At 31.8% G+C, this 15,044-nt stretch overlaps 1 protein-coding gene across 1 annotated transcript; it reads left to right on the forward strand.

Annotated features, from left to right (window-relative positions):
- The first annotated feature begins 8,648 nt into the window (after nt 1–8,648).
- On the forward strand, nt 8,649–14,158 carry LOC125845083 (F-box/FBD/LRR-repeat protein At1g13570-like). Its single transcript, XM_049524505.1, has 2 exons — nt 8,649–8,685; nt 12,605–14,158. The coding sequence occupies exon 2, from the start codon at nt 12,627–12,629 to the stop codon at nt 13,911–13,913; it is 1,287 nt and encodes a 428-aa protein (XP_049380462.1). The 5' UTR covers nt 8,649–8,685; nt 12,605–12,626; the 3' UTR covers nt 13,914–14,158.
- Nucleotides 14,159–15,044: the final 886 nt, after the last annotated feature.

A 15,044-nucleotide genomic window follows, 5' to 3' on the forward strand; every position in this document is an offset into this window, starting at 1 on the left:
ATTAAAGGATATTTTGGTACATTTGACATAACTTTAATTTAGAATCACAAGATTAAAAAGTTTTTTTTATTTACTTTAACTCTGTTTCAAGTCAAATTAGATCATTCTTTTCGAAATAGAGCCTTAGAAGTTGACTTCATTTATTGTTTTGTTTATTAGGAGGAATACTTTCTTAATCATTAAGAATTGGAAAATTCTAGAAGAATAATCCAATCTTCCCAGTTCCCACAGTCAACACACACTAAAAAAGAAAAAATAAGAAAAAATCATCACATTAAAGAAAAAAATTTGAAGTTATAATATGAAGAATTAGTTGAAAATGAAAGTTCAAATTTCGTTTGATTATAAATTTTGAATTTGATTACAAATTTTGAAGTTAAAATCTAAAAGTTGAAAATTTCAAAGTTTTTAGTTACTATGATTTTTGAAACTTGAAGTTGTATTTGGACGTGTATTTTTAATTGAAAAAGTTTTGTCGAGTGGAATTGAAACTTGAAAATATTAAAAAATAATACTTTAAAAACTTGATCAAATTTCATTATCAAACAGATTATTTAAAAATAAATTTTCACAATCTAAATCTAAAATTAATAGCAAATGTTTTTGTTGAAAGAAGTTTTTATGTAGTTTTTAGGATGATTGTTAAATTATATTATAATTATGTTAATCTTTCACCCTGTTTAGTACTCCCTCCGTCCCTATTTACTTGTCCATATTTCCTTTTTTGGTTGTCCCTATTTAGTTGTCCATTTTGACAAATCAAGAAAGGACAACAAATTTTTTCCTATTATACCCTTATTTACACTTCTTGAAAATTGTAAAAGTGTATGTTGTTTCCCTCCAATTTATTTCACTTTAATTCAAATAAGTGGTTGTAATTTTGAAGTGAAAAGTTGTCATAAGGGTAAAATTGTAACTTCACTGTGCAAATCATTGTTGCCTTAAAAAGGGAAGGAGGGAGTAGTATTTTTATTTGAATCTGACTAATCTACATCCATTCTGTGTAGGGTTTCATTCAAAAGGAAATGCTCCACATACAACCCACCCCATTTGGGTAGAAGTGCCCACTACCAAGAATTTTTCATATCGACGGCTCAAACTCAATATCTCTAGTGAAGAAAGGAACAACGTTATTCCTTGCACTATGGCTTTGATGTGGTTAAATTATAAATAAATTGTGGCTAAAAACATAAAAAGATGTTGAAAGAAATGGCTCAATTTTTACAAAATTGCTAAAAGTGACACAGTTTGACAATTTTATCCGGTTCAGGTCATCGGACCGTACCAGCTCGGCCCAAGTGTGATTTCTTGGTCTGGGCTGATAATGGGCCCCATTGTTTGGGTCGGATCCTGGGTCGGCCACTCACTGTTCCATATCGTTTAATTAGAAACTATATAATTAGGGGAAAATTACGCGGTTAAGCAAATTTATACTACTCAATTACTCATCATAAATATAGTTAGTCACGTTTGTATATGTATAATTCGCTAGAATATACAAATACATATGTATAATATACAATTATCTAACCTATATACATATACAATTCACCTCTCTCCCACTCTCTGCCCTCTCTTGCTCGCCTCTCTCCTCCCTCTCCCAATCTCGCTTGCAATATATACAAATACATATGTATAATATACAATTATCTAACCTATATACATATATAATTCACCTTTCTCCCACTCTTTGTCCCCTCTCTCCCGCCTCTCTCTCCCAGTCTCGCTCGCCTCTCTCCTCCATATAACATGTAGTTACGAATTGTAATTATCAAACAATAGCTATGGAGAGTAATTGAGCTATTTTTGAGTGGCTATATGTGAAAGTTCATCTATAATTAGACATACTCCATTATCGTATATATTATATATACTTTTATAATATTACATATAAATTATCACTAATTAAGAGTTTTATATCATATATTAAGGAAGATACATGTATTTTTACTATCAGATATACTAAAATAGGGAGAGAGGCAAGCGAGATAGGGTGGAAGGTGAGCAGGATGGGGAGGGAGGCGAGCGGGATGGGGAGGGAGGCGAGCGAGATTGGGTGGGAGGCGAGTGATATATGCGAATCACACTAGATATATACCAGATACATACATTCACATGTACTTGGGATGTATCTGGATGCATATGAGAGTCGCGAGCGTGATGGCAGAGAGCTGAGGGAAGTAAACGAGATTTGCAATGTATTTCAAATACATGTGAATCCATTTGGATACAGTGTCTGTAGAACAAATTACACCTAATTTTGACTCTATGTATCTCGAGATTCATGTATCTAGACGTATATGAACGCACCAAAACCTGGTAAGATATGTAATATTGTAAACTAGAGTGTATGTAAGTAGTTAGATCCTAAATTAGTGGAATTTGTATAAGCTAACACGAATTTTAAATATTTCACAAATAGCAAGTTTATTACTAACATTATAGCATGTCGTTAAAAATGCTTAGATTCAAACTAATTTAAAAATTATTATCCCAAAATTGCTGTTAGAAACGCTTAGTATAATGATTTGTTATGCAAGCCAATATGGTGATTTGTTGTTAACTTGTTAAATAATAGTTCCACAAAGGGAAAACAATATCTTATTATTGCCACTAATCATAAGATGTCTGTGGAAGTCAAAGAGTAATTATTAGAAAAAGATTTATTGACTTCAATAGTTACTCAAAATACTTTTTCTCTTTTACTTCAACTATATATAGTCAATTAGTTTGAAAAATAAATTATGTAAAACTTTTTCAAAATCTATAGAAGGAAGCAAAGACTGACCTGCAACTTTCATGTTAATTTCCAATGAATTCAATTCAACTAAATTCATACTTAGACAACCTACTCTTTTTTTTTTTTTACAAAAATAACACTACTAGTAATAGTCAAGTGTGAATGCAGAATTTTTTCTTGATTAGGATAGGAAGATGACAAATTAGCTACTTAGGGCATCTCCAACCCAAACACCAAATTTTTGACTAGTGTGAATGAAGAATTTTTTTCTTGATTAGGATAGGAAAATGACAAATTAGCTACTTAGGGCATCTCCAACCCAAACACCAAATTTGGTGTCAGAACTATTTTTGGTGTAATCAAACTCCAATCCACTGCACCAAATTTTACACCAAAAAGAAATATTTTTCTCTCTCTTCATTATTATATTATTATTTTTTATTTCATTTATATCTTCTTATTTCATAAAACAAATTCTTTCTAAAACATTCACCCTATATAATTCATATTATTTCCTTTTATAATCATTTAATATAAAATTATTTTGTACCATAATTTTTTAAATAATATAAATTTCTAGCAAATATTATACATTATACATAATAATGGATAATACAAATAAAAGTGAAATCATTAATGAAATACAATTAAATAAACATTACATAATTGAAAAAATTATTTTAAATTCTACATAAATATTCAACTTTCAAGATCACTACGGTGCTCCCATAAATGCTCTATTAATGCATTACATAGTTCAAAATGAGCACTGTTTGCATTTTTAATTTTTGTGATGGTTAATTGTAGTTATATCCAATTATAATTTATAGTAGAATTAACATAAATTTAATATTTAAAAAAAGTCATATATAGAAAAATTAATTTATAAAAAGCTAAATTTTATATCTAAAATTAATATTATAGAAATAATTAAATATACAAGAGATTTAATTACAACATACAATTTATATAATATTTAATTAAAAATTTGTATAATGAAATAATATTAAAATATTTAAAAAGTGAATTGGTGTGATGAATAGTGTTACACCAAATTTGATGTAATACTATTCACAGACCAAATTTGGTGTTGGATTGGAGATGGTCTCAAGTACTTCACTAACCATTTGTATAGTCAAGTGTTTGAACTATAACTCAAGTACAATAATAACATATTCAATGTGATCTCATAAGTAGAATTTGAAAAGATTGAAATCACATATCTTACTTATATATTGTGTGACATAAAAGGATAATTTTTGATAGATTTTCTGTCTTCTTTAAAATATCATGAATAGTTTAGGTAGGTCGAACTTCTTTTTCAACAAAGACTACTTGAGGTTCTTCTCCTTTCAAGTAAATTAAATTACTGTCTCGAATATCTTTCGATAAATTCTCGACTCTAAAACAAGATATATTCAAGAATAGATAAGGAATTTGAATAAGTTCATTAAAAAAAGATGTAAAATTAAAAGTTCAAATATCAATGTTTCCAGCTAAGTACATAAGACTACACATTGCAGTTGGGATTTTCAAAGATCTTTTTGTTTGTGAAGATATATGAGGATCAAGTTAATGGGAGGGGGGATGAACCTAGTCCTAGATTAATTTTGAGTATTTTTACTTCATTCTAGATATTACTACATTTCCTTCAACAAGCTTTGATAATAAAATAAAAAGAAATTAAATATACAATAAGTTACTTTTCATTTTAAAAAAGGTTCGTATTGTCATTGTCGTCGTCATTATTATTATTATTATTATTAAAGTCGTTCACTTATTAAAAGAAATGACTATTATGGACAAAATTGAAAAAATAATCATTATTTTAATTTTAATTTTTTAATATAATATAATTATTTTAAAATATCACGATATATAATTTGAGGCGGAAAAAGTAACACGAAGAAAAGAGTAAAGCATAACTTGAAGTTGGTGTCTAGAGTTAAAGACTTTTTAATAATAGAAAAAGTACTCCTAGTAGGTGTCTCTTTTTTTTAAAAAAAAAATATACATATTAATAATATCAATAGAGTACTTTTAAATTAATACTATAAAGATTTGTACTACTCTTTATTATTATTATTATTATTATTATTATTATTATTATTAACTATTACAAACAAATTCAATGGTCAAATTTCACTGAATCAGCACGTGTGAATATGAAATTCTTCTATCACATTTTTTAGTCGAGTTTGTCTAATTAAACTTATCTAGTTCAATGTAAATTACTAGTGTTAACTATTATATAAGAATGAATTTATTTAATACGGATGAAGAAAAATATATCATCATGATAAATACTTTTACAGGAAAAGTAAATGATTGGTTCTCAGGATTAACAGAGGACGTAGAAAAAATTATAAAAAATAATACCTTTGAAGGGTTAAAAAATTCGTTACAAGAAGGAATAACCAACCTTAAACAATATATAGCCAATGAGTTATTTGGTGGACAAGGGAGCTCTATTAATAATAGAGAAAGAATAAGAACTATTGCTAAGGAACAATTAGAAAAATTACAAATTTGTAAAATGAGTTATATTCAAGAATACACTTGTGAATTCGAAGAATATTGTTACAAAATATTTGATAGTAAAAAAGAAATGACCCCGTATTTGGAAAAATATTATAAAAAATTACCAGATTTTTGGACAAAATATTTCAGAGAAGAACATGAAAAAGAAACTAAAGTAGGTGATACTCTTGGTCAAAGAATATCTTTTCTAAAAAATAGACTTGGTCAATTATACATGGCACATAATATACAAAGAAAGGCCAAAAGAATTAATGCCCAAATTTATTGTTTGGATACAAATGCCGCAACCAAATGGGGATGCGATGAAAAACCTTATAAAAAAAGAAGAAAATTCAGGAAAAGCTTAATTAAAAGAAAAAACATTTCCAAACAAAATTACATACCTAGAAAAAGGTATTATAGAAAGAAAAAAGATTTTAAAAGATCTAAACCACAGACAAATGTAAATGTTACAATTGTGGTGAAGAAGGTCACAAAAGTTACGAGTGTAACAAAAAAAGAGTAAAAATATCAAGAATCGATAGAAATGAAATTGATTCTGATTTTGAATTGATAAAATCAATGTGAAGTGAAAACTTATTTGAAGAATTATACGAAGAACTTTCTACAGAATCAGAAGAATTTGATTAAATGAATAAAGAAATTCAATAGGAAGAAAATTCAGTTCAAATTATAGAAACTGAAGAAGATCAAAGAGGGTATGCTCTAAAAACAACCTTTGATGGTGAAACATTTAGAAAAATCCAAGGATTAAAATTAAATCTAAAAGTAGTAGAAAACCTACTTAGCAGAATGCAAAGAATGTTTACTAGAGATAAAATTTCCTATCATGAGTATTAGGAAATAGAAAAGGATATAGAAATTACCCAGACAACAGGAAAACACAAACTAAACCTGTTAACCAAACAAATGATAGATCAAATCCTCATAAAAATTCCCGAAAAGAAAAGAAAAAATGAATTATGTTCATTTAGGAGGAATCCAAATATTAGTCAAATCGACTTTTAAAGAAGGAATCAATTGTCCAATAGTTATTAATCTATCAGACGAAAGATTTATGAATGCAAGAGAAGGAAATCTTGATATAGTTGAAGGAAATCTAGCCTATACAAAACTCCTATTTACATACTATCCAAGGTATTGTATTTCTCTCAAAGATACAGATTTTAATGATGCATTAAGTTTGCACTTTCAAGTTAAAAGAAAAGATCATTTCAAACTAGGTAATCATACAATGAGCATTTATTATCAAGCTCTATATACGGTTACAAATTTCAATTATGGAAAAGTTTATAAAAATAAAGAAATGATAGAAATTGATCAAGAATGCACAGGAATAGCAAGAATTGTTGAAGCAGAAATTCAACAAGCTCAAATCCCAGACGAGTATGAAATTCAGTTTGGAAAAACACAAGAAATAGAAAGTTCTAGCAATCCTAGACTTTTGATAGAATATGGAAAAAACTCTATTAGAAAAAGTATATCTAATAGATATCATAAAAAAATTCTTGAAGTTTCTAACATAACTAGCATTATAGGAAGAATCTATAATGGAACCGAATGGAAAGATCAAGAAATCTTAATACAAACTGGCGCAACAGCCAATCATATTAAAGGTACTTTAATAGAAGGTTTACCAATCTATGAAGGTACTCAATATACGTATAAAACCTTTGAAGGAAACAATTATATTTGTCAAAAAATGGTAAATCTACCAATAAAATTAGATACCATAAAAATAACAGTACCTTGTTATATTACAAATCACGAAAGTGATCACAACCTAATCTTAGGAAATCTATTCTTAGATAGTCTAGAAGACTATAGTATAGGGAAAAATGAAATATAAATGATTCACAAAAACGAAACCTGTTTCATACCCAAGATGTAAATGCCTAAAGAAACTTCTTTTAAAGTTTCAGTTTTCATAGAAATTACCTTCTATGATACTAAAATGACAACATGCTGTCAAATAGATAAAGGATCTGAAGCAAGTCTAGCAAAATCTTTTTTAATAAAAGATTGGGACTTAAATAAAAGTAACGTATCAATGATCGGAATCACAGGTGATAAAGAAAGACTATCAAAGTCTAAAGAAAAGGTAGAAATAATTGTAGGTTCAAAAATTGTTTCTTGCCTACGATAAATTGAAAACAGATTTATTGCTAGGAAATGATTTTTTACAACAATTTCAGGATTATCATCAAACTCTCTACATGATAAGCCTTAAAACTCCTTGCGTACATTTTGTCAAAGTCCCAAGAAAACAAAATTCATATAGTCTTGAAGAAGATAATGGAAAATATAAAAGAAATTACTTAGAAAATAGGAGAAAAATTACTTGTAAATGTCTTAATCTTGAAAAAATAAAAGAAATTTTACAAAAATCCTATGGAGAAAATCTATTAGAAAAATGGGAACAAAAGAAATGAAAGGGCCATTTTAACATTAAAAGACCCTAGCATTATCATTAGAGTAAAACCCATGCTTTACAATGAAGATGATAAAATCGAATTCAAAATTCAAATCAAAGAATTACTCAACTTAAAGTTAATAAGAATGAGTAAAAGTCCTCATAGTAGCCCAGCGTTTATGGTAAGAAGCCATGCTGAAATAAAAAAAGGAAAAGCTCGAATGGTAATAAACTATAAAGAGCTAAATAACAATTGTATATTTGTTGTTATTATTATTATTATTATTATTATTATTATTTTAAAAAATTGCCCTTTTATTTTTTGTTATAAAGGAGTAGTTACGAAAAGTTAATTTGAACATTTTGTATTAAAGAATACAAATTTCAAAGGTTTTTAAATTATTTCAAAATAAAAAATTCTAAAATTTAAATTTAAAAATAGTAATCAATTTTTAATTTTAGGAAAAAAAGAAACATGAAATTATTTTAGTTGATTTCTTTTTATTATTATTATTATTATTATTATTATTTAAGAATTTGCCTTATATTTTTGTCATAAAGAAGGAGTAGTTATGAAAAGTTAATTTGAATATTTTATATAAAAAATACAAAGACAATTACCCACAAAAATAGAATCATGTCGTGCTTATTAAAATATTCAGTTTTCTTTTATTATTTCTGAAAATTGTATTTCAAAAATGGAAGTTGTAAAATTCAAATTTAAAAACAGTTTTAGGGAAAAAAAACATGGAATTATTTAGTTGATTTAGTTTTTTTCTTTTTGATTATTAATTTTAGATACAAATTTCAAAGGGTTTTGAATTATTTTTTGAATTTTAAAACTATATTGAATTGGAGGGTATTTGTGTCATTTTGAGCTTCTTCACACTGAACCTTTATTCTGAAAAAGTATGCCCACCGCCACACCTCCTTCTCCAAAGTCCAAACGTTTGCTCTCTCCTTCCTTCCTTTGCACTTTACTAGATTTCAGGTGAGCTTTGATTTTGATTTCTTGCCTTCTATTGGTTCATTCAAGCCATAGATCAATGGGTTCTCCTCTTCTTCACTGTAGTTCTTTCTAATCCTCCTGTGGATTGCCGTATTTAAGGTTTGCTCGTTCTAAACCTCATCAACAATTCAATTGGCCGTATTTGTAGTCTCTTCGTTCTTTACGTTTATTATGTACATTAACGTGGTTGTATTATGGTATACTATTCAAATAAAGTGATCTTCGTACATAGAAATTTGATAATGCTCATAAAAGGTCTATCCACTTTCCCTATTTGCAGGGTAATGATTTAGACATATTTCCATCTGGGTTTGGATGGTCTTGTTTCGTATGTATGTCTATGCCTACCACTTTTCAAAGGGTTGGGATTTTGTTGTCTCTCTTCTTCTGCTCGAGCTATTTTTTTGCAATTGGTCTATCTGAAGATATACACTTCCTCATAGTTTTGCATTTGTCATTTGTGAGTTTTCTTTTACTTTGATTTGGAGTTCTCTTCGTGTGCTTAATGTTGCTCAGTGACGTTTACTAGATCAACAATCAAATTTTGGTGGATTAACACTAAAAAACTCTGTATACGACTGAAATTTTGAACCAATACATTGAAGTTGTTGAAGCTAATTCACCAAGCACATAAGGGAGGTGCAATGAAAGTGGTCTACCATATAGGCTATTATACCAACACTTGGTCATAAGCAAACATATGTATCAGTTAGAAGCATACTCATTACAGTTGCACCTTAACTAAGTTTGTACGATCTGTTTAGTACCTCTGTCTGGTTATCAAACTGAGGACGATAGACTACACAAGTATTAAGTTGCACTCCTTTCCATCCAAAAAGTTCCTGCTAGCAACAACTCAAACAAATAGCATTTTTGTCTTTAGAAATAGCACTGGGTGGCCATGAGAAAAACGGTTCCCCGGCTACTTAAATTTCCGTTCTTCATTTCAAGTTTAAACTTGTCAACTCTCTATTTGCTTTGCGTCTTCAATTAATTCCTAATTATGTTTTAGTAGTAGTAAATTATGTTAGTAATAGATATAGAAATCTACACTTCAGACAACTTAGAATGAGCTGAGTCTGGTTAAAGAATGCAAAACACTGTTACGTCATCAACAAAATATTGTAGTAGCTCATTTGATGTTGCAAATATTGTGGTAAGTAATTCCGTTCCATTCTATGGAGGCCTCCTTGGGTATTTTTCTACTGTCGCTGGCCACCAGAATCCTTGCCCACTTCATGTGATTTTTTAGTTATGTTTCTTCCTCAATTGCAATCTGTCCTCCACAGACTTCTCCAAATTCTTGGAAAACTTTCTGAGACCACAAGTGCAGGAGAATGCCAACCACTCTGATCCCAGTTTCTTTGCATGTTGAGGAGTTTGGGATGCTTCCTATTAAGGGGTTCCACCATTCCAGATGGGAGCTGCAATTCTTCCTTCTCCATTGCCCTTCTAAGGTTTGTTCCGCCATGCGTCTGTTTGGAAACTCAAGCAGAAATGAGCCACCAACAAATTGTAGATGTTGACACCAAATGCTTTCTTCCTGTTTGTTGAGGACCACCTTCTAATGTCAGAAAGTGTTGGCTTTTCCTTCAACTCCTCTCCGCAATAACCAACTACACATCTCTTGAGTAGGCTATCTTCCTGATCGTCCATTCTATCAGTCACTTTTATGTTTTCCATTCCTACTCTTTATCTCAGCAGTACGGATACTTTGACTGTCAGTTACTCTCTTGTACAACTGCTGCAAAAGGGTACTTGACATCCGTCACTCTTGGGGAGGAATCTTTACCTTTCTCCTCTGCCATTTAATGAACCTTTCTATCTTTAATGCAATATCCATCCACCCAACATTCAATGTTAGCTCTGGACCAATTAAGCCAGACCTTCCCCCTCCATTTAGTGAGATTATGCTTATAAATGTCCCATGTTGATTGCTCTTTCTACTGCAAAAAGGTCTGACTCCTGTTCTGAAAATCTCCATCTCCTAATCTCCTGATCTCCTTCTGATCTTTCGATGCTTCTTTCATACAAAAGCATATCCAATCCGTAGCTTTTCTGCTCACAGTGGACCTTCACATCATCTTCCTACTCCTTTCTACCCATTCAGACTTGCCATTTCCCACCTTGCAATATCGAATGACCTAAACCCTGCGTTGAAATAGATCCTATTGTCCTCCATCCTTAAAAATAGGGTTTCTGGTTGAGAGAAATGCTCAAAGGAGGGGAAAAGTAAGAGAGTAACCACAGAAGGTGATAACTCAGGGAGGTGAGAGAGAGGTTTTCTGGTAAGGAGTGCCAGAGAAGATGTTTCTCCCTCCTAGGAAGCAGGAGAGAGAAGGTTTTTGGTTTTCATGCCTGAGAGCATTTTCAGTCCCCTTTTGGATGTCTGTTTTCTATTGTAGAAATAGAAACTTTTTCAATGCCCCTGATCTCCTTCTGTATCTTCATGTGTTTCAATTTCCATGGTTTGTGAGTGTCCTGCCTTATTTGCTTCCTTCGCTTCCTTCCCTTTTGCACTTTTATCTTCTTTCTCACCACTGGAATCTATTTGCATAGCATTTTTTGCGGTGTTTCTATCTTCTCGAGGATTTTGAGCTACAACTTCCTTGTTCCCCTTTTCTACAACATCATGTAACTTCCTAAGTTCAGGATGTGCCATCCTACACTTCAGTTCACTATGTTCCTGAATTTTACAATGTTTGCAGTACTCTGGAATAGTTTCATATTCAGTCTTCCGTATAATCTTTTTCAGCTTGCCCGAAGTAGTTTTAATTTCATCACAACTTCATTACGGAGTGGTTTTGTGACATCGATCTCAACTTTCACCTTGGCAGTAGTTGGTCTACTCTTTGAGAGTGTAGCCTTATCAGCGATAATTGAGATTCCTATGGGCTCTACTATCCTACAAAGGGCATCACATTTGAAGTAGTGCCATTTGAGATTCGGTAGATTTATCCAAACTGGCGCAAGGGTAGTTTCCACCGCTGGTTTGAAGTCTTTTGTCCAAGTGAGTAATTTCATTTGTATGTTACAAATAGTAAGGAAGTTCTTACTATAGACACTTCTATAGTCCTCCTCTAGGTCAAAATCAGTGAAGACATGTCGTAAATTATAGGCTCCAATCCACACTTTTCCTCGAGCTGGTATTAGATCGTTTGAAATCTGTTCAAATACAATCTATAGCAGGTCTAGTTCTGGGAAACTTGTCAATCAACATGTAGCAGCAAGTTGGTCATCCTCTTCTTTTGTGAAGCTCACTGTAGGTTTTCCTGAAATAATTGCCTATGGTCGGTGAGGTAGTTTGACTCTTGTTAGCCCACCTCCGTGATTGGAACCAGCTAGGACTTTTGTAAAATTTGTTGAAGATTCTGCAATTGGAGCTAGAATGGTGGTGATTGTGGAATTATTGTGAGGGTGGGTTTTGCCCAATTCAGCGGTGTCAGCAGTTGGAAAAGCTTGGGGATTAAGACAGGGGATCTGGTGGTAACAGTGGCGGGATCTTGGTTGGGTTTCTGTAGTGATGCCAGCGTTGGTGGTCCATCAGCGCTCCTTTTTGCGACTATGTGAAAACTACTAAAATTTCAATAAATACCAAGTCTGAAGTCCGCCTCTGTTGTTTAACAATTATTCAGCTTTTGGTTTATAAGCTAAATCCACAAGTTAGATTTTGCTTATTTTTATATTTTTGTCTTAAAAACAAGTGCTTAAAAACACTTCTTTTAATTTTAGTCAAACACTTTAAAAGTACATAACAAACTTTTTGGTTTAAAACACTTAAAATAAGTTGATCCAAACAGGCTCTTAGATTCATTGCCCCATGGTATTATTGTGGTAGACATGAGGTTGAAGCATGTTTATAATCTTATATTCTGACCTTTTCTTTTTTTTTTCTTTCCAGCTATTCAGAATTCGAAGTGGCAATGATCAGTTGCTACTTTAAAAAACTTAAAGTTGAAAGGGACGAACTTGATAGACTTACAGATCTCCCTATTAATGTTAAACACCAGATTCAGGAGCACTTATCTGTGGAAGAAGCGGCAAGAATGAGTGTTTTGTCTAGACCGTGGAAACATATTTGGGTTTCAATTCCCAAGCTTGTATTTTCTGCTGACTTTTGCCACAACAAGCCATTGATAATAGACGTCATTAATACAATTCTGTTGCAACATTGTGGAGCCATTAAGACATTCCTCGTCAATATCTCATCAATACCTTCTTCTCAGCACTCAGTTATTGATGAATGGTTGCTTTTGTTGTCAAGAAACGGTATCATGGATCTCACCCTTCAGAATCTAGACAAGGATCGTCTGATTCTCAACAATGCTCCTTATAAATTGCCTTCCTGCCTGTACGGCATAAATAAACTAGAAAGTTTGAGCCTGTCCAACTGCATTTTCAGGCCAACATGCAGCTTTACGGGTTTCCACATGCTCAAAAACCTTTCACTACTTAAAGTCGTCTTACATTTAGACGTTGCAACTTCTTTCTTGTGGATGCCAGACCTTGTGTTTCTGCAAGTTAAGTTGTGTATTGGTTTTCCTAACTCGAAAATATATGCTCCAAAACTTTCCCAAATATTTTTCTTTACCAGCAGAACCAAAACCCTTGAGTTGGGTCATTACATGGACTGTCGGATGCTGAAAACAGTTATACTTGCATCATCAGGAACAAATCAAGATAGACCGATAAACATGACCTATCTTCTCAAGTGCTGGCCTGAAGTTCGTAATTTTGGTCTGCACACTTACTACCTCAAGTCTGTTGCTACTGAAGCAGAGAGGTTCCCCACATACCTCAACAACTTGAGGACTCTCTTGTTATTTGAGTTTGATTTTGATGATGTAGATCATATATTTGCTCTTCTACGAATGCTTAGAATTTCTCCCAATTTGGATAACCTTGTTTTAAGGTTGAGTTCGAAGAAGAAAGGTGGCATCGAAGTAAATGTAAACCATTTTGAAGGACCAGCCTACAGGACACTAGGACTACTCCACAAGCTTCAAAGATTGATAATAAAAAACTTCCATGGTTCAACAACTGAAATGTTCTTTGTAAGGTTTATACTTGCCTCTGCACCTTTACTCTTGAAAACCGTCCTTAGTGAAGATGCAGAAAGTGTTCATGAAAGCAAATCCTCAAAAGAGTTGATGGGGTTTCGTCGGGCATCTCCTAAATTGCAAATATATGTGAACAATAAAAAAAAATAGGGCGGGGACCGTCTCTCTCATCATATTCATTCTTGTGTAGAGGATCCTGTATTATTTAGCTTCAACGTCATTTTAGCCTTGGATATTTGTACTTCTGCAGTTTTAGTTTGTGGTTCTTGTATTCGACTAATATTATTCCTTAGCTCTTAGGTTCAAATTTCAATTTTTTTTTTCCATAACAGACTATTTACTTGTTGGAGATTGTAGTGTTTACCAAATCAACAATTCTTAAGGTTCTTTCTATAGTCAACTGTGAAATTAGGCACCAAAAATTTTGTGATTCAATCTGAGCAATCGATACTTGAAACAATTTGCGAACCTCTTAAAAAGCTACGTCATTCCTTGACAATCACGTTTACCTTATGCATTCATGATTCATCTGCATATTAAACTCAAAGGGTGTATTTGGTAGGAAGGAAAATGTTTTTCACAAAAAAAATATTTGGAAAACATTTTTCTAGAAAAGGTTTTCTTGAAAAACAAGGGATTTTTGACTTATTCTTTCATGATTGGTTGGTGAGTAGAAAATATTTTTTAGTGTTTGGTTAGTGAATGAAAAACATTTTTTTTTCAGAAAATATTTTTATTTTAGGCTAGAAAGTAGAAAATACTTTTAGAAAAATAATTTTCATCCAAAAATCAATCCCGATAATCGATTCAGGAACGACCCCTGTCACTTGAACTAGGACACCACCCCGACAATTGATCCGAAATCCGACCTTGAGACTTAACTGAAAACCAGATAATCAGATATATGACCCATTGACCTGATCTTGACATTCGAACTTGGACATGATCCACCAATTCGAAATTCAATCCCGACACTTGTATCGAGACCCAACCTCCAAACTAGGACCTGATCTCGACAACCAACAACCGATGCAGAACCAAGATTCGACTTTCAAATCAGAATTTGATCCCAACTTTCTAACCGGAACCCGACCTCACTCAACTCGAAATCTAACTTTCAAATTGGGATTTGTGATTTTTTTAAAAAAATAATAATAATAGAGGGGGGCTGGTAGGAGGGTCGGGGTAGTAATGGATAAAAAAAGCGAAAATTTTAAATTTTAAAAACGTTTTCAAAAACAAACATTAATTTATTTTTATTTTTTTTTGGGGGGGGGGGGG

This window comes from Solanum stenotomum, chromosome 11, assembly GCF_019186545.1.
Source record: "Solanum stenotomum isolate F172 chromosome 11, ASM1918654v1, whole genome shotgun sequence".
In the NCBI taxonomy this organism is placed as follows: Eukaryota; Viridiplantae; Streptophyta; class Magnoliopsida; order Solanales; family Solanaceae; genus Solanum; species Solanum stenotomum.

Excerpts from the sequence above, each read along its gene's own strand:
- LOC125845083 (XM_049524505.1), top strand. The coding sequence starts at position 12,627 with ATGATCAGTTGCTACTTTAAAAAACTTAAAGTTGAAAGGGACGAACTT.